The 19,515-nt window shown below is 36.1% G+C and overlaps 1 protein-coding gene across 2 annotated transcripts in view; it reads right to left on the bottom strand.

Moving 5' to 3' along the window:
* LOC143209969 (arginine kinase) overlaps positions 1-19,058 on the bottom strand; it is a 90,142-nt gene extending 71,084 nt beyond the window's left edge. For both annotated transcript variants that reach the window (XM_076426339.1, XM_076426338.1), the window contains exons 1-3: positions 18,089-19,058; positions 13,125-13,290; positions 4,951-5,252 (exon numbers count right to left, since the gene is read on the bottom strand). In XM_076426339.1, coding sequence (XP_076282454.1) covers positions 4,951-5,252; positions 13,125-13,290; positions 18,089-18,604 — 984 coding nt within the window. In that variant the 5' untranslated portion in view covers positions 18,605-19,058. The remainder of the gene's footprint in view (positions 1-4,950; positions 5,253-13,124; positions 13,291-18,088) is intronic.
* Between the last annotated feature and the right edge of the window lie 457 nt (positions 19,059-19,515).

Raw genomic sequence — 19,515 nt, 5'->3', positions numbered from 1 at the left:
TTTAATTTCATGTAACATTTCGTCACAGTTTTGCACTTTTCTTGTTCATTTTTAGAATCCACACTCTACCGATCGTAGACTGGTTTGAAACAATTGCAACAGCATTTTCGTGTTATCCTGGACCAAAGTCCACTGGTTCAGTTCAGAAAATAATTAAAAAGAAACGCCACGCGAGCCAGAGAGAACGCGAAAGGGAAAAGTATAAGGAAAACATCGGTAGCTGGTTCGTGATGGGAAAAAATAGCTCTCTTACGGTTCCAACTATGTATACAGCGTTCCAATGGGGATTTGTTAACAACTCGCCGCTTGGGTTCGACTCTGAGCATTTAATGAATCCCAGGTGGATTGTTAAGTCGAAATGACAAACAATAGATAGTGAAAAACGGGAACAGACGTACAATACTGGGGTGTATGTACTCCATTTTAGCAAGAGGACGAATTTTTAAATAATGCTGTATTATAATGCTGACTATTAATGTTGAGAAAATTCGGTCTCTGACAGTAAGCGGGTTCTACAGTTTTCGCATTTTACAATTTTTAATTCGATTACGCGATTTTACCTGCACTTATATTTCCATGCATTTCATTGCATTTACATTTTAATATTATTCACGCGATCTTGTAAGCTATATATAAATGTCGTGCTTAGATTTCATTTATACTAATCATGAAATTGTCGTCCAATTTTATCTCTTCAATGACAAAAGACGATTGTATCGGGTTATCCAAAATAGACTATGGGAAGTTTTTTCTAAATAAAAAAACATACTATTTTTAATTTTATTGGATTTTTAAAAGTGTGAAAGACGATATCTGTCAAATGACCACCACGACCACGTTTACTGACATCAATTCGAAGAAATGCTTCAATGCTTCTTGAGAACGACGTGGAATTGATGTTGATGGGTCATTAGCAACACTTTCACGAACAGCAACAATGTTTTCATTCGAAAGAGCTGTTTTTGGTCTGTCAGACTTTGGTTTATCATGAACAGATTCAGTTTCATCAAGTTTTTTAACCAAATTTCGAATTGTTTGCTCTGATGGACGATTATGTATGCCGGAAAAATCACTTGATTTACGATGGCTATTTTTTATTGAACACTGATTTGCAAAATAAATTTTATTAAGCGAGACGTAGAGTAACGCGTTGGATAAATGTTATTGTATAAAATGAATTAAAAGATGTTCTTACACTGTAGTAAAACACTAAGAATAATTTCATCATAAAATTAGTGAATAAAGTTTTAGAAATGAAATAATATTCGTTTTTATGATTCTCGCGCGTGCATTCTGTTAATTAAATTTACATATTTCATGTTCGTTAATGCCTACGATTTTCATGTTAAGCGGATAATTTTTCTATGTTGTATTAATTATTGCGATCGCGACGCGTCGAGATTATCCGTAAACCGGATATGTACATTGAAATCAGCGTCGATGGAACGTCCGAAACTTCGCGTTTCACTAAACAGTTAACGCTCAAGTGGTTATGTAATATATTCCCTCCAGCGAAATTTTATTCATCGAGCTAAAAATGAAAACGTCGTAATTGACAGTTCCATTATGATCTTCGAAACAAGTGACAAGCGAGATTTACATCTAGTTATGCGTCCGACTATTGGATCGTGGTATTTTCAATGTAAATGTCTTCGATATGCTAATTAACAATGTAACACCTCTTTCCTTTTCATCTGACATAATCATTCTGGCGATATTTTTGGAAATAATTAGAACATCCATAAAAGCGAACCTTTAACGATATTTCTGAATCATCAGCAACGCGACTGCGTCTAATTATTTATTTATTTACTATTGCTTTAAACCGATTGGTTCATTTATCAAGTACAATACTGTTACACGTAGCTTACATTAAATATTAGATGATTGCATAAGTTCGTGCCCGATTTTCACAGATGCCGCAAACTGTACTGCACAGCAAAGTGCGGTAAACAAATTATTGTATAGTCACCATTCTTTTCTACAATTAGAAAAGAATGGTGACTATATAATTGATTAATGAAGCTGTATTCTTTAAAATTTAACCATTGAATTTTGTGTTTTCAACGATAGATATTACATTGCTTTTAAATCCTGACGGAAGATTGTTTAAGAAAATTAGAAATTATTTTCAGGCCTGCTGTATCAGGTTTAAATGAGAATTATTGCGTTTTTCATTTGAAACGATATAAAAATGCCATCCAAGCGACAACGTGGCGAGACAGACTTTCTTTTCGTGTAGAAGTATGGTTTTTCGCGAGTCTTAAACTTTGCTGCCCTCATCATCTCGTGAAAACGCTCGTGTCATCGTCTACTCATTAATCAACCAACCCGAAGAACCTTTCCAACAAGTAACTCGGATACATTCTTTCTGGATCACATTAGTTCTGTAGTTTATTTAACTCTGAACAGCCAGCACTGGATGCAATTGCCACGTCTAGCTTTGCAGAAGCGACAGGATTGAATTTATTTATATTTTTTACTCAAGATCATCATTAGATAAGTAAATCGCTGGAGCCTCGATCAGTTTCTCAAAGTAGAATATTTTCCATCGAGGTTGACCTTGAACGACTTTGAACGACCTTGGGTCGAGGTCACAGCACGCGTCTTAAAACGCCTTATTAAATAACGGATAGAAGATTATATGATTTTGATTTAAAAAACGATTAATGTGGCAACAGCAACGGAGTTATTCGGGTGGCTTTTTTCAGGTGCCGCACTCTATACATACGTTCGTAATAATTGACTTTAATTATTTCGATTGTACAAGCAAGCAATCAAGCTGCTTCAAATACAAAAAACATTCTCGCATACGCAAGATTATGTATGTACTGTATTCTCGATCGATACGTTTGTTATGGAAACGGGAATTGCTCAACATACAATATTTTTTGTAATATTAATTGCTGTACATCGACTGCATGTTTGTGCTTCATAATTGCATCATATTCCCAGTTGGGCATTGATAAAAATCGACGAAAGACGTGTGCAGCGAAACATTTTTCAACGTACACACAGTCGAATTATATAATTTCGCCCCTCGCGCAATTTGTACAACGCCGAGATTCGCGTTTAAATATTGTTTTCAGCGATGGTAATTACGTCGCGACTAATTTCGACACGAACATTTAAAAGAATGAAGGGAACGGTAACGTCCTGAAATTGCATAAACAAGACACAATTATTGCAGATGTAGTAGAATTATTGGCAGATGTAAATCGGCAATTCAATTGTATGGTCCACCTAAATATCTCCTTTATTTTTTGTGACGTAACAAATTCTTTTTCGTGCAATGTAAATGGCATCGCGAGGTGAATACTTTGCGAATGTTATTTTTCTCAAGGTCACTTTTTCTTGTAAATGTATATTTTCTCGTTTATAACTATTTCGTTGATTATTGCGTAAGGAAAGAATAAATGTCTACTTATTTCTGCGCTAACAGAACCCTTACATGATCAGAAATAGGGACATTGAATTCGCGCGGATTTATTTCCCAAACTATAGCTCATTGTGAAAAATATTTCAAATAAATGTTAGTACAGGGGTGGCCAACCTTCTGCATACCATGCGTAAATTTTTCTCACATACAAGTTCAGATGCGCCATACAACTCGAGCACTTTTTCTACCTTCTTACGTTCATTGTTGCGGCTGGAAAATAGGAATAGGGATAGGATCTGCTTCGGTTAGGGGAGGAAAAGGGATAACTCAATCACGCAAATAAATTAATTAACTTATGCCGGTTGAAAATACACACGTTCATTGGAGCACCAATCTACAATAGTGAGAAATGATCTTTTGGACGAGAGGGCGATCGCTGTCATGAACAATTCCAATAATTCTCATCCTATAATTGTAAACTGTCAACAAATTGCGACGAATTGATGAGTAAGAAGGCTGTACATATAAATTCAACTGAGAGCTCTCAGGTGTTGAAAATATGAAGATGGATTCAGTTATGGCGCCTACTTCAAAAGAATAAGCATAGGCGCAAGGATCTAATGCGCCACTTGTAATCATCCAATGCGCCACAGGTTGGCCACCCCTGAGTTAGTATGTTTCGGGGGGAACATTTTATGGTGGTCCCAAATTTTCTCTGACATACAATGGCTCACGAAAGTATTCGAACGCCCTTTAAAACAGAATAACTTTTTTTATAATTGTAACAAACGACCTGATTTTTTATAATCAATTAGAAGCACTGGTTTATGAAAGGATATGCAAAAAAGATTTTTCAAAAATTACAATTTACAAGGTTACATGCAAAAATAAAAAAGGCATTTTTTGAAACTCTTTTATTTGGGTCCCTAATGAAAATTTAAAATATATGTTTTGTAGATCTATAATAGTTATACACATGCTGAAAATTTCAACGAAATCGGTTGACGTAGGAAAAAATGACACGCATCGAAAGATGTGCGATTTTGTGGAGTTTAAGCAGAAACTGATAAAAAATCGTGTAAAACTACGATTTTCGACATTTTTAATCGCTTTTAGCTCGTGTGTATGTTAATCGATTTTGACGAAATTTTCAGCATGTGTATAACTAATAAATAGATCTACAAAACATATATTTTAAATTTTCTTTAAGGGCCCTAATAAAAAAGTTAAAAAAATGCCTTTTTTATTTTTGCATGTAACTTTGTAAATTATAATCTTTTGGAAAATCTTTTTTGCATATCATTTCACAAACCAGTGCTTCTAATTGATCATAAAAAATCAGGTCGTTTGTTACAATTATAAAAAAGTTATTCTGTTTTAAAGGGCGTTCGAATACTTTCGTGACCCATTGTATGTAGAAACAAGTCGGAAAGTCCTAAAGAAGCTGAAGCAACTTCATACGAAGGTTGGTGTTCAAAAATTTTGTTGGGGTCATGAGAGACCCTGTCCACGGTAATGTTAGGAGAGACAGGTCTAAGCTAGAAAGAGGAAGCAATGACGTAATTTCTTACTTGTAGGTGGTACATGTTTGCGATTTCTTCGAATCTCGGATAATCTGCGCTCAATTTCGGCAGCCGGGCGTGAACCGAGGCCCTGATGGTGGTTCCCAAGTTGGTCGGGCAGAAGGTGAGGAAGCCGAGTCGCCGGTTCCGCGAGAATTTCAGTTTCTTTCCAACTTCGGTAACTGCTCCAACAAGCCTAGCGTACACGGACGACAGGTTCCCACCCTTTTCCATCGATATCAGACGCATGTGATCCTCCTCGTTGCACCAGACGAGAAAAGTTTTCGCTTCGTTAAAATATATTCCTCTGCCTACAAATACGACACAACCAAATAAAGAGAAAGCCGAATTACGTATGTCCCAGAAAGTTTCAAAGACACTGGTCTACCCTGTGTCCATTAAATATTTCGCAACAATTCAATATTTTCAGACGTCTCTTTTCGCTTTCAAGCGATATAAAGTAGAAGTTATTTACTTAATAAATATTTCCTTATATCGATCGTAATTTTGCAAATTACCACGTTATCCTCGACGTTTCGATATTAATTTAGATCATTTTCAAGTAATAATTGCGTCTGTAAGATATTATACGTTTGTAATGCCTGATGAAATAGGTTGAATTGAATATTCCATTGGGCAAATGTCAAGACATTTGGAAACACGTATCAAAGAGCATGTGCTTTTATCCAACCTCCTAGCGGCTCCCCAATTACGCATTGGGTTCGTCCGTGCTGTTCTACAATCTTCTACAGTAGTCGAAATTTCTATAAAGTCACTGTGTTTTGTGCCCGTGCGAAATAAATACGGGCCGGTTTATGTACTTGTTTAAGGCCTGATTTACGTTGTATTTTTGTCCAGAAGAATTTAAAAGTTGTTGCATACGTCTTGTTGTTACTGGGAGCTCCAATTCAGCTCGAAATTCTGCTGCATTTTTCCTTTCCTTAGCTGCAGACCTCATTAATATCGAATGTTGTCTCTTTGAATATTTTTTATTACTACCTTTAAGATGATTTTTTCTGTAATTTTCACGTAAATTGATATAATTATTAATCACAGTATATGACCGATTAGTTTTCTTAGCAATTGCGCGATTAGAGCAGCCCATATCTTTATAAGCATCGATTGATGCTTTTTCTTCACTTGTTAGTACTTTTCCTCTCGGCATTCTCATACACGTGAATCAAATTATAACAAACAGGATTTCTGTGTGAGTTCTAAAACTAATACTTTTAGAATATTCGCAGTTTTCCGTAGTTCTCTGCTCAGAATACAGAGAAACACTAAGTGACTTTATAGAAACTTCGCACTTGTGTTCTGCACCACACAGAAAAAAAAATCAAAACAAACGTAAATAGTAGACATAGCGGTCTATAGAGTACGCAGTCCCTCTATCCGAGTGTCTACAAGGCACAAGACCAGATACGATAAATCAACCGAAATGGTGATACTTTTAAAATATCTATGAAAAAGAGGATGACTTTATAGAAATTTCGACCACTGTAGCAGCTCCCCGGTTTCGCATCGGGTTCGTCTGCGCGTCGTTCCTAGTGACTTCCCAATTTCGCATTCGGTTCGTTCACGAAGTTTCACCTTCCTAGCAGCTCCCTGATTTCGCATTAGGTTCGTCTGCGTTTGACTCGATTCCTAGAGGCTCCCTGACTTCGCGTCAGGTTCGTCCTCGCTGTCTATATTCCTAGCGGCCCTGGCTCGTAACAACAATAACAACAACGACAGCTTGGCAAGCTAATATAAGCGTGGTAATTAAGATCGAAACATCGAGGTTAATGTGGTAATTTGCAAAATTGCTTTTAAATATCAATGATTGAACCAGTGCGCCGATAACATTAATATTATTTGTTATTTATTTATTATTAGAAGAAATTATTTGGATTTAGCTCAATCCGGTTCGGTGGAAGAAGGCCATGCAGATATTGATTTCTATTATTATGTTTCAACAAACGCCATCACGAGGGAGAAGCTGTCAAAGTAGTGTTGCCATACGACCTATTCCAGCGTGACTTAAGCGGGGGGCTTTCCAGCCGTTTGGGGTTCTCCCGTTTCCATCTTGGTCGTCAGGGAAACCATGCGGCGCTCAGAACGCGGCTATCATAGACTATTATAACCATCGTCAACGAGGCTCACACGTCCTGAACGATGTACAATAAGGAGCAACCTTAAACCTAGGAAACTGATTTCCTCAAAATCGCGGCTTTCTCTCTATGAAAATCATCGACAAACCACAGTTGCTTCCAACGCCGTCCACTCTGGATTATATTATTTGTGCGCGACAATCTAAACGAATCTCATCAAATGAAGGCTCTGAACAGTGTACGTTCCTAAATATTATAATGAGCGATTTTATACTGGCTGTTATCAGACTATTTTCCTCTTACAAGATAATTGCACCCCTCATTTGGCGAGTTGATTAATCCCACGAAATAAAAGCTAGAGAAAATTAGTGAAATAGTGTACGTAAAAATCCGCAAATTATTATAAATCAAATTATGAAATAATGGAGTTAGTGCACGTCGAGCGCACGTTTCCTAACACCATGAACCTGCTTTCAGCTCCTTGCGTTCCTCTTTCGACGAGTGAATAAATATGGCAAATCGATTTTCCGGCAGAGGGATCCACTCGCGAAATATGTTTATTATACGTTTGAGACTTATCTCCTCTCATAAAAGATTCTCGCCTTATCAGCAGGTCCAGCACGGATATTTCAACCGTTCAGAATATTACTGGCGCAATGTTATTTATAGATTTCAGATGTTTCTGCGAAAATTTGTTGTCACTGTCACGTCCGGAGGTTTAGCCGTTAATAATAATTGATAAAATCAATCATGTATAATTGATGATATACATTTTCTGAATTTCTTTTTATACTTGCTCTAACAATGTTGTACGAGAAATAAAATATCAAATATTATAATGAATAATTAATATCGAACTATCGTATATTATACCACATAATTGAGACAATTCAAAATATTATGCGAGCGAATAATAATTAAAAGAAGCATCCGGTGGAGCTTATTCATCGCTGAAGAATGTGAAGATAGTCCTTGAATATAATGATAGTCTTTGAAATATAAATAAGAAGCAATATAAAATGATTTTCTATACCAGGAATTCTTTTAATTTGCCGTTTAAATCAAAAGTGCCAATAACTAATAACACCAATAACTAGTAACACCACTGATGCGCGAAACAAACATTTATTTCCGGAATTAATCATTCGAACAAGTCGAGAAATAAATTCATCAAATCTGCAGTGTATTTGTTCATTAACCCTTACGTCAATAATCATGCAATTTCTTTTTAAAACTTCTTGAATAATTTTGTGCACAAATAGCAAAATTATTGTTGCTTTTTTTGCTCCCGAATGACCACAGATCAATTCACATTTAAGACATAAAAAACGTGGTAAAATATGCATAGTTGAAACTGTAAAGTACATCATTGAATATTGTAGAAAATTTTGGTTATTCTCATAAGGGTTAAACAATTCATAGTTGAAACCTGTACGTTGAGCTTTTGGTTACACATCTAATAGGATAGAAAAAGACGATCGTACGAAAATGACTGGCGCAGCGAAATGCATTCACATTTTCATTTGGTTCTCTTTGGTTTCTTGATATACCTATAACCCCGCGTAAAGCTTCGGGACATTTGCATATAGAACAAGAAGTAAGTCTTGTATCGATTCAAACGTAATCGAAAGGTGGTTCACCGAGTATGTGTCGTACTCTCTGTTTCTGATCGCCTGGAGCACAGTGAAATTGAATTATGAATGTCCTGTTTTATATACGTCTTATAAATATATTCGCGCACATTGACGCACGTGCGCGCGCGCAGCTACGTACAAATGTAGAAGGGAAAGAGACAGTTCTACCTAAATCTTACATCAACTCGAGCCGGCTCCTGTCTTTTTATATCTTGCGACTATAATCTTATGACGCAAGCTCTGCTCTTCCGCGAGAACTTGGACTTGTTGTTATAGTACATGTAAAAGACACTTGATCTCTACGCGTTTCGTAAGTCGCCTGTTACAAAAATAAAGTAGTCAATTATATTAAAGACGAAATGATTCGTTTGATATACTTCAAGATTATTTAAGACAACCTCGTACAATTGTATTGTACAGTAATTCAGTCAGTGATTGAATCAGTAAATAAAATAAAATAATTTATTTGTTATATTTCAGTGTTGTCCAAGACAGCCATTCAAATGCTGATTCTAGAAATAAAGTGAAGCAGTAAATTACAACAAGTGCAGATTGCAGTACGTACAATAAATAATAGTGAAGTGGTTTGTTCCATGTGTGTTTGGGACTATTTAAAGAAGCTATTTAAACAACTGCATATAGTTAGATTAATTAATCAATCTGAAGATACGCTCTAGATAAAATAGAATGATTCGTTTAATATGTTTGAGAATTGTTGAAGACTGAAGAGTAGGGATGGGATCAAGTACCTCGCAAACAGGTTCGAACTTTGATTGATTGAATTCGAACTCTCTATAAGTACCTCGAAAAATAGAAATAGTACTCCTAAGTATACTCGAACTTATGCCAGACAGTTTCGAACCTTTTACAAGTACTTTGGTAAAAGGAAATAATACTTGCAAGTATATTCGAATTTTGGTCGAACAGATTCGAAACTTTTATGAATATCGTACCGGAAATTCTCTGATTTTTCTAATCATTATTGTTTCTATCTTTAAAATCAATTATGTTGTCCCCTAATGCATAATTTAATTCAACACGTATAACTATAATTTCATAATCTACCGGAAATATTATCCTTAACACGTTCGCTGCCAACAACGAGGTACATATCTCGTAGGTCGAAGTTTGTGTTTAAGCTGTCATAAAACATTTTATCGCAAAAACCGACCACGACATGACTCGTATAATTAATAAAGCAATTAAAAATTATCTAAATTCAATATCTTTCCCATAAATACATGTTTCGTGTTTTTATTTTATAATTAAATAAAATTTGTTGGCGTGGTGGCGTTTTTGAAAATGTCGCTCGGCAGCGAACGTGTTAAATAGTTACGAATTTAATAAAGAAAGTGCTTAAAACCTACTATGCAGTTCTGATTTCCAAGAATCGAGTACTACTTGTGAAAGATTCGATTCCTTTCATCATCGAAGTACTTGTAAGTATCTTTTCGAAACTTGTAAGTACTCATTCCGAGGTTCGATATCAGTTTGTATAAAATGAATACCATTCAAATATAATCATTGAAACATTATTGCTTTTAAGTAGTAATCGAAACCCATGAAATGAAACTTGGTTATTGAAATTGACTCGGATTCGTGAGTACATATTGAACTTGATCCCATCCCTACTGAAGAGTATAAAACATGCATTTATTCAGAAGCCGACTTGAAAAATACGATAAAGCAGTTATGCTGTAAATAAAATACAGTAATCCTGAGGAAGCCATTGAAATAATAGTATACATATAATAAATGTTATAAGATAGGCGACTCGTTTCCATTATACGGCAATAATAGTGCTCCGAGATTATTATTATCATTTTTATTGCTACGCAGCCTTTATTACGAAATAATTGGACGCAACCGTTAAAGCGCATAGCTTACAGAATTTTGCATAAGAGCGAGATGCGGTTGGAAACCGGTTTAAAGCTTGATGCAAATTACTTAAAGTCAACGTTGAATCCTGCCGCGTACACAATCCCGATATTATACCTGGCGAAACCTGTCGAAAGTGTTTCGTACGTGTGGACGACTTTATGAAATTTAATTAAGGATAATTATCTATGTCGACGCAATTACGCTCTTAGTTTTCGCGAAGAGTTATTTGCGGGATACACCTAACAAGCTCTGGCTTTTGTTTGGATACAAAAGGTTTCACGGTGAGCATTTAGGTTAACCATAGAATAATATCTCCGCGACCATTGTTTGAGTTTATGACACTGAAATTATGATTATCTGAACTTCAAACTTTGGCGAAAACACGATTCGCTAATTCGGGGATACGTGGAAATTTGTTTACAGAAGAGCGAGCTTTTGCGTTCGAGAAGATTTCGATGGGTATTAGTTGTAAAATTAATGATTATTGTTACAGTAAAAGCTGATGGTAACACTTTCCACAGGTAATTTCAACTACAGTAGCTCGGTCTACAAGCTTGCAATTTTTCTGAAATTTTAATGGCCGTCGATAGAGTTTTTTTTTTCATTTTTGCATGTTCATCGCATCACCGGGAATTCCAGTGCTCATACTATCGAACGTAATATTGTCTAACGCAATTTCCCTGTTTTTCTGAGCAAGATCTTGCATAATCTCATGAAACAAAGTGTTATCGGCGTGGAAGTATTGAAGACTCTGACGTTAATAACAAAAGTTCTTGTGCTGCTTATCTCGTCAAGATAAAAAATTCTACATCTTCGAAAGTTGTCTTATGCGATGACGGGAAATGTTCTAACTTTACTTTTCAGCGACATCAATTCATATTAACGTACACTGTGTTGTACTTTCGACACTGCATTCCCACTAATTATGGCTACAGACAACAAAAGACGACTACAATCGTCATGAGTTTTGTTTCGAAAGCTAATAATTTCGCAAACCAGCGTAGAAACATTTTCAAAAGAAATGTGCGTTTATGTTGCCCATCTACATGTGCTGTTAAACCACATTGGGAACTTGTTAACGCAATCGTGCGGTGGTCGAACGCCGTAAAAATATCATATAGCATGGTAGCAGTGATAGTACGTACTACTCATTAACTTGCTGTTTCACTAACGTGCCCTCCGCGGAACGCGCTTTAATCCCAGAAACTTTCACCTTAATCTTCGTTTAGACTTGAACCCCCTATTTCGACTGTTTGGATTACAAGGGATTAATGTTTTCAAACGAGCTGAAGGAACTTAAAGCGTTGTAATTGAATGTTTTACGTAAACCCCGGCCAACTACAATAACTCCAATCGACCGACAAACCGAACACTGCCCGAAATTACCGTAAAGTCACCTGATTTTTTGGTGAAATCTTACAATTATGTCATAGTAATGAGAAGCTGGTGCACGATAGCATTTTACGATTAATAAAAGAAATCATTTACATGATTACATTCATAGATATATTATTTATTTACAGAAAAACGTGAAGTTATATAGTTCAACAAAAAACGAACTGCGAAATTTCCATAAAGCCACACGTTTTTTAAGTAGTGGATTCTACATCAAGAAAAATGAAATTGTCAGTCTCAATTTCTTCTGTGAATGGTATTAAGTCCATCTCCAACAGCTCCGTATATTGTGTCGAATTCATCTTATGATTAATTCGACAGATTGGTTTTTTTATTGGCTCTGAATGCTGCCGAAATCATTAATGAGCTACCACCGAAGTTACGACTTATTGCAACATTACTTTCTTTTCTTAAATCGTGTCAGTAGTATTTGTAACCATCTGGCCCATTCAAGTTCAACGTTTTCTCATCAGAGAAAATGATATTTTCCCATTATTTGAGTGCTGGTTTTTGCAGCATTTTGTCCATTTAAATCGCCTTGAATATTTTGAAAATTTGCTGCACACGCCTTGTTGTCGGAGATGGTCTTAATACCATTTACAGAAGAAATGGAGACTGACGATTTCATTTTTCAGCATGATAACGCCTCAATTTTGACATGGCCAGCTTGTTGAAACAGTACAACTCTGTTTCTAAGTTATGGATTGGGGTGAACGAAGCGTGGACATACTGAACATCCATCGAAGCAGAAACTCTTCGTACTTTGATTTCATCAATGTCTAACCGAATTTTCAACGTTATTCGAAGAAATGGCAATTATACTAAGTATTAATTTGTAAATATAGAAGAAATTTTCGATAATCTTTGATGTTATTTACTTAAAAAACGTGTGGCTTCATGGAAATTTCGCAGTTCGTTTTTTGTTAAACTATATAACTTTACGTTCTTCTGTAAATAAATAATATATCTATGAATGTAATCATGTAAATGGTTTCTTTTATTGATCCTAAAATGCTATCGTGCACCAGCTTCTCATTACTATGACATAATTATAAAATTTCACCAAAAAATCAGGTGGCTTTATGGTAATTTCGGGCAGTGTAGGTTTCGAAAAGTCCGACCAAATAAAAATCGTAGAATTTCTGATTCCATAAATGTCGAAGAAACCGCGATCAATGCTCACCGGTGGGCCAGAACCTGTTAGAGTTGGCAGCTTCCAAAAACCGATCGCCTTCCTTGAACAGGAAATGATCATCTATGAGCTGCTGCTGTGTCTGTTTGTCCATAGCCCCGAGCATGTAATACGTTCCTTTTAGTTCTCCTTCTAACGTCGCCAAAGCATCGCGCACCTAAAAGTGTAGAAGATTCCTGGTGTAAACAGATTAGAACAGGCGTTCTCCCGCAGCTCGTCGGAAATTTGTACAGTTCCTCACCCCTCTCGTTTATGCCATAACTCGGTGATAACGAGGCGGGTAAAACGCGATTAGAAAACGCAATTATCTACCATCACAGCGGACTAAGAGCGAAATCAATTTTCTATGCGAGCGTTGTGCTTTGATTTAACTCTTTCAGGAGAAACGAGTCTCGCACGGGTACTCGCTTTGACGAGCATGCACCAAAGTAAATTCAAGTTTACCGTTTATTCATAATAATTCACGAAGATATAAATCGATGAATGCGCCGCGCCGTCGTGCGAACTGCGAATCGAATAACGCGCATTCAATTATCTCCATATTTAATTAAATTCATATTCAATTATGGCCAGTTCTTTTTCTTATGAATCTTTTACTTAAGAATTTTAATTGGAAATAATACAACCGGATCTTCTATTTTGATTTTTGTTATAAATGCATGAGACCAGTGCTGAATCAAATGGCGCTGTGCAATTTTTAAAGTAGTTGCAGGAGGTATTGATAGCTACGAAAAAAATAAAAGTATGGCTAAAATATTTGTTCGAGGCGCAGAATGTTATTATTTTCTCAGTGTAACCATCCGTTCGCAACCAGATTCAGAAAGGTTCTTCATATATTTTGATTTTAATTGTTTACAAACATCGTACGAACTGACCAATATTTTCGTTATTCCACGAAACACTCGGGAAACATATTTCTGTTATTATTTCTCATACAATTTATCGTAACCTTTTATCGTTATACCGGGAAATGTGTAAAACACGTCTATTTATATACTTCATTTTTGTGCAGCGCTGCATACACAAGGACACGATGTTAGACCTCGTAAGCATTTCTAAATTCAAAAATATGTTTTTTAATTTATGCACGCGTTAAAGCTTTTACCACGAGGTTAATGAATAATGCAAAACATTCTTTCTTGACAAAGTAGCGTGGACAGGTTTAGGTGTCTTCTCGTGACTCGAGTAACATTTTCTGTACCGTGATTTTCATGTCGGAATTGCGGAATAATTGTGAATATAAAATTCCTTTGAGACTTCTTTCGAACACTTTACACTGAAAGTATTTTCATAGATTTTTACGGAATTTTTAGGAAGATCCCAGCGAGGCATTTACGTTCAAAGACAAAAATTGCAATTGTTAACGATTTTCGACCTCTAACTGCAATAAATCTAAGAATTCTTACAGTTTTCAACCGATCCCGATGAAACTTACAAGACGTATTTTGAAAATTTTCAATATAAAAATCATCAACATAAGAAAGTTGTAAAATGCAACTTTTAGTATTCTCTCTACAATATTCCGACCAATTGCAATTTTTGAAAAAATTTCTTTTCGCATTCTGTAGTAAACTAATTGATCTAACTTGTCAAAAAAGTTCAAATCGTGCAGTCCCATATTTAAAAAGTTATCGTTTTTTCGAGAGTGTCCAAAAATTCAATTATTTCTTTTCTTTCACTGTTCCGTAACACTGAAATTCATTCCGTTTGTGTGTGTTACAGAACCGAGCTGTTCAAGCTTTACTCGGGGGTAAATTGGGTTTCCCCTGGTGCGTTTCGGTTGCCAAGGGAACTAAGACGCTAAGCACGACGACATCTACGGCCATCTGTGTCAAACGCAGGAATCTGAATTCCCTGTCTTTTGTTCCCAATGACGAGTAGACAGAGTACGAAACGTATGGGGGCTCTCACCATCGAATGACCGCCATACCGATTTATTTTTCAAGTCGCGTTCTCCCCCGGGTTTACTATATCTCTCTACTCCACACTCGATAGGTCCACACCTAGAACGTCTTTCAAATCTTTTCAACAACAGTCGACGAACGTAAAGATCGTTCACTGTTTCATTGATCAATTTTTTAAACATGATATTTTTTAAGATAATTCTTGCAACAGCTGCAATTTAAGGGAGAAAGTTTTTTCCGGATGTGTTTTTAAATGTTACGAAAGCTTTCATCGCACCCGCGTGTGAATAACAGCGAAATGTAGTGTAATAAAAGCGAAAATTTCAATTTAAACGCGGATTATCTCGAAACATTCACTGCACAATATGAGATTTTCAAATCAACATTTTCATTTCGGAAATGATGGAAACTGGGATCATTTATATACGGTTCTTAAAACAATTGTAATATTGTTGAAAAGCGTAGAATAAAAATTTTGTATATACAAATCTTTTAACAATGGATTTGATACTTCCAAAAGGAATATGTATATCTCTCGAAACAAATATAGAACAAAATTTGCACAAACGAGGAAAACGAACTGGAAAATTCGTCGAGTCAGAATCGGCTGACGTGTCTGTTCATCGCCTGCTGATTCTACTTGTAGATACTAATGCACGCGAACGTGACGGATCTTCAAAATCGATTTTCTCGAAACCGAAGTCTCGTTTGGTAAAATACTACTATATTCACTTTGCTCGCAGCGTCGGCCATGGTATTTGTTTAGCAACGGTTCTACAGCTGCATCATCAAATCATTTCAAATAACAATTCCAGATTTTCAGTAAAGTGAATAGAAGATCCTTTGAGTACGACTTCCAATGCATTCGAAGTTTACATTGTAAACGTTAAGCTCTGAATCGCTTTGAAATGAATAGTAAGACCGATACCGGAATCGATATACAGTCACGGGCGAAACTATTGGCGCAGCTAACTTTAATTACATAAATTGTAATTAAAGTTAATCAATTCGTTCAGTTAATATTTTCTGTGCAGTCTGATGGAGACTTAATAAACATAATCGTCAGACATAGCGTCAACTATACATATGGTCTCCGAAAAGCGTTAAATATGAAATTATGTTAGAGAGAGAGTGCAGCATAAATTCCTCAGGTTTTGTGCATATAAGACAAACAACCCAATGTCATTCTTTGATCATAATTACTCAATAATATTAAACACAGTCAACCTTGAAACATTATCCGATCGTAGAACAGTTTCCGACCAGAGCTTTATCTTCAATTTAATCAATAACAATATAGATTGTCCCGCACTCCTTAGGCAAATCAATTTCTACGTACCTGAACGTGTTTTGAGAACGAGAGCAGGATTTCAAACAATGAAATCCAAATCGTCATATGGAATAAGAAATCCATTAAATCGCATTATTGCTTGCTCTAACATATTTTATAACGATATCGATTTTTTTAATGGCACGTTACAGGCATTCAAAACAAAATTGCGCAATACTATATGTTAATCGTACCTGTATTTGTTTAGTTTCGCACGGTCCATTTTTATGTAAATTTTAGTTAAGACTTAGGTTAAGATTTTATGTCAAGATTTTTGTCATATCTTCTTTTTGTTATATCAGTTATACTGTCAAAACTGTACACATTTGTATAAAAGGACCTCGGTCCGTATATAATAATAATAATAATGTGTTGCGAAATTGTTAATTCGAATATATGTATAAGTTGACTCTGTTAATTGTAATATAAAAATCAATTTTATTAGTTCCAATATAAAAGACAATTCTATTCGTTCCAATAGAAATGTAATTGTATTCATTCTAATATATTAGGTCAATCGGGGAAAGTTCGGTCCGTTTTTTTACAAAAAGTAGAGCTTTATTTAAGAGACAAAATGAAAAAGTACATTAATCAAAATATTGCCCATCGTTAGCGATGACTTCTCACCATCTTTCCGGCAGCAAGCGAATTCCGCGATGAAAAAATGAGTCATCTTTGGAGGTTATTCAGTCAGAGATCCATTGTTCGACATTCTCGTAAGAATTAAATCGTTCCTCAAGTGCGTGCGCCATCGACCAAAACAAGTGATAGTCAGAAGGGACACAGTCTGGTTAATAAGCCGCATGGGGTAGCAGTTCCCAGCGAAGTGCTTCTAACGTTTCTTTGACAACTTTTGTGACGTTTCACAAGCAGAATTTCGCAGATGGTTTTTCGCTTTTCAATGTTTCTTGGCTTGAGTTCATATGGAACCCACTTTCCTTCCTCGTAGACCTTCCCAAGGTTTTTAAACGATCGGAAATGACAGATTGAGCAGAATTTAACGCATCTGCAATTTGTTTTTGCGTTTGACATGGATCTTCATCCACCAATGCCTGCAATTCTTCGTCTTCGAATACTCGTGGCTGTCCAGAACGCTGTTTGTCCTCCACAGTAAAATCACCATTTTTAAAGCGTCGAAACCATTTTCTACATGTTTTATCGGAAACAGCATTATCGCCATAAACGTCTACAATCATTCGATGAGCTTCAGCTGCAGTTTTCTTCCAATTGAAGCAGAAGATTAACACTTCGCGCAAATGACGCTTATTCGTCTCAAATTCCGACATTTTCAATGTAGAAAAAACGATGTTATTGATGCAAGCGTATATTGTTATGTATTGAATTTTATTGAAAGATGTCCAAACTAAAAAGTTAACATTACTTTAAACGTTATAGTTAACGACAGTTCGAGCTACAGCTACTCGACGCTAAACGGACGGAACTTTCCGATTGACCTAATAAAAGGACATTTTGTTAATGTTAATATAAAAGTCTGATCTTAAAACTGTACTGTAAATCGTGAATTTTCATATAATTTTTTGCAAAATTATTAATTTGGATATGTGTATAAGCTAATTCTGTTAATCGTAATATAAAAGACAATTCCATTAATTCCAATAAAAAAAGAATTTTACTAATTCCAATAAAAAAGTAATTTCTGTTAATTTCAATACAAAAGTCTAAACTTAGAACTGTAACGTAAATGGTGAATTTTCACATACCATCTTCTCCAAATTTTGATAATCAGCGGAGGTCATGGTGGGATTGAAGGGATAGCCATTAACAGACCGGGCGCAGCGAATTCTTGTGGAGATCACGTACTTTCCTTCAGGATCGAGATCGCCTAGATCATCGGCGGATCCCCAGTCCAATTCTGGATGCACATTCTCGCGCGTGAAATCACCATGATATTCCTCGATCACAGGATCGAAGAGATCGGCGAATACGTCGTAGGACGCTTGATCGGGCGCGTACAATCCGACGTGAGAATCGGGATTTTTCAGGCCCGATTGAATCACGTCCATCAAAGTGGATCCCCCGGCGGTCGTGCGTGTCTTCAGTTTATCGAAGATTGGCCTGGTTAAGTGTTTCTTCAACAGAGACCGGCTATCGATCCCTTCGTACTCCGCGTAGGCGGTCTCGAGTGCCTTCACTCTCTCGTCGGCTTCGTTCATGAAGCCAGCCATCGTCGACTCTTTCTGTTTCTTTTCACAAGCACAGAGACGCTTGTCGCACATTTTGCTTGCCCTTCGTCCCCTCCCTCCCTCCCTAACAACTTCCCTTCCTCGTAACCTCCTCCAACTCCTGCTAGACTCTGCCTAGACACTGCAACGTGGAACAACGAAATCTAGCGGTGCGGCGAAACCTTTGCGCGCCTGACATTCGATAACCTGCGCCAACATATACAGTAGTGGCTATACAACGGATCTTCATGCAAAATAATTCTGTGTGAATATTAACACGTTGAAAATAATATAACAGCATTTTTCAATTCTACTAATGTTGTTGCTGTTTTATACATATCTTTTCATTCTTTTTGATGAATGCATCAAATCCGCTGTCTAGTAAGGTGAAATGCCCTAAGTGTGGACAAGCCGAAAATGATGCCTAAATCTGGATAATTGAATTTTTTTAGTAAAACCGATAATTAAGAGATTAAATAATTATTTTATATATTCTGAGGCCTCTCTCTCTCTCTCTCTCTCTCTCTCTCTCTCTCTCTCTCTCTCTCTCTCTCTCTCTCTCTCTCTCTTAGCTACAAGTAGGTGTGAATATTATTTGATTAAAACACCAATTGAAATTTAAAAATAAATTCAAAGTTTATCTGAAAACATTATACAAAATAGTCTATTTAATTAATTTTAAACTTTCCTATTTAAACTTTTATTAGAAGAAAGATATGATTTAAGCCCTTAGACAAAAAATAATTATCACGCATGATAATATTGACATTTTAAAATAAATTGGCAATCAAACAACTCAAATAATAATTATTAATTCAAATATTAGATGTCCAAGTTTAGGACTGTTTTCAAATATAAGTACTCCATACTGGGACGCGATGGCAGTAGCTGTCTAACTACAAGCTTATACTCAATGTGCATACGCCTTAAGCCGGACACGTGTTTGCGACTAAAATCAACCCGTT

This window comes from Lasioglossum baleicum, chromosome 6, assembly GCF_051020765.1.
Source record: "Lasioglossum baleicum chromosome 6, iyLasBale1, whole genome shotgun sequence".
NCBI classification, from domain to species: Eukaryota; Metazoa; Arthropoda; class Insecta; order Hymenoptera; family Halictidae; genus Lasioglossum; species Lasioglossum baleicum.
Note: the sequence above shows the minus strand (reverse complement) of the source record. Positions and strands in the feature narration are given on the sequence as shown.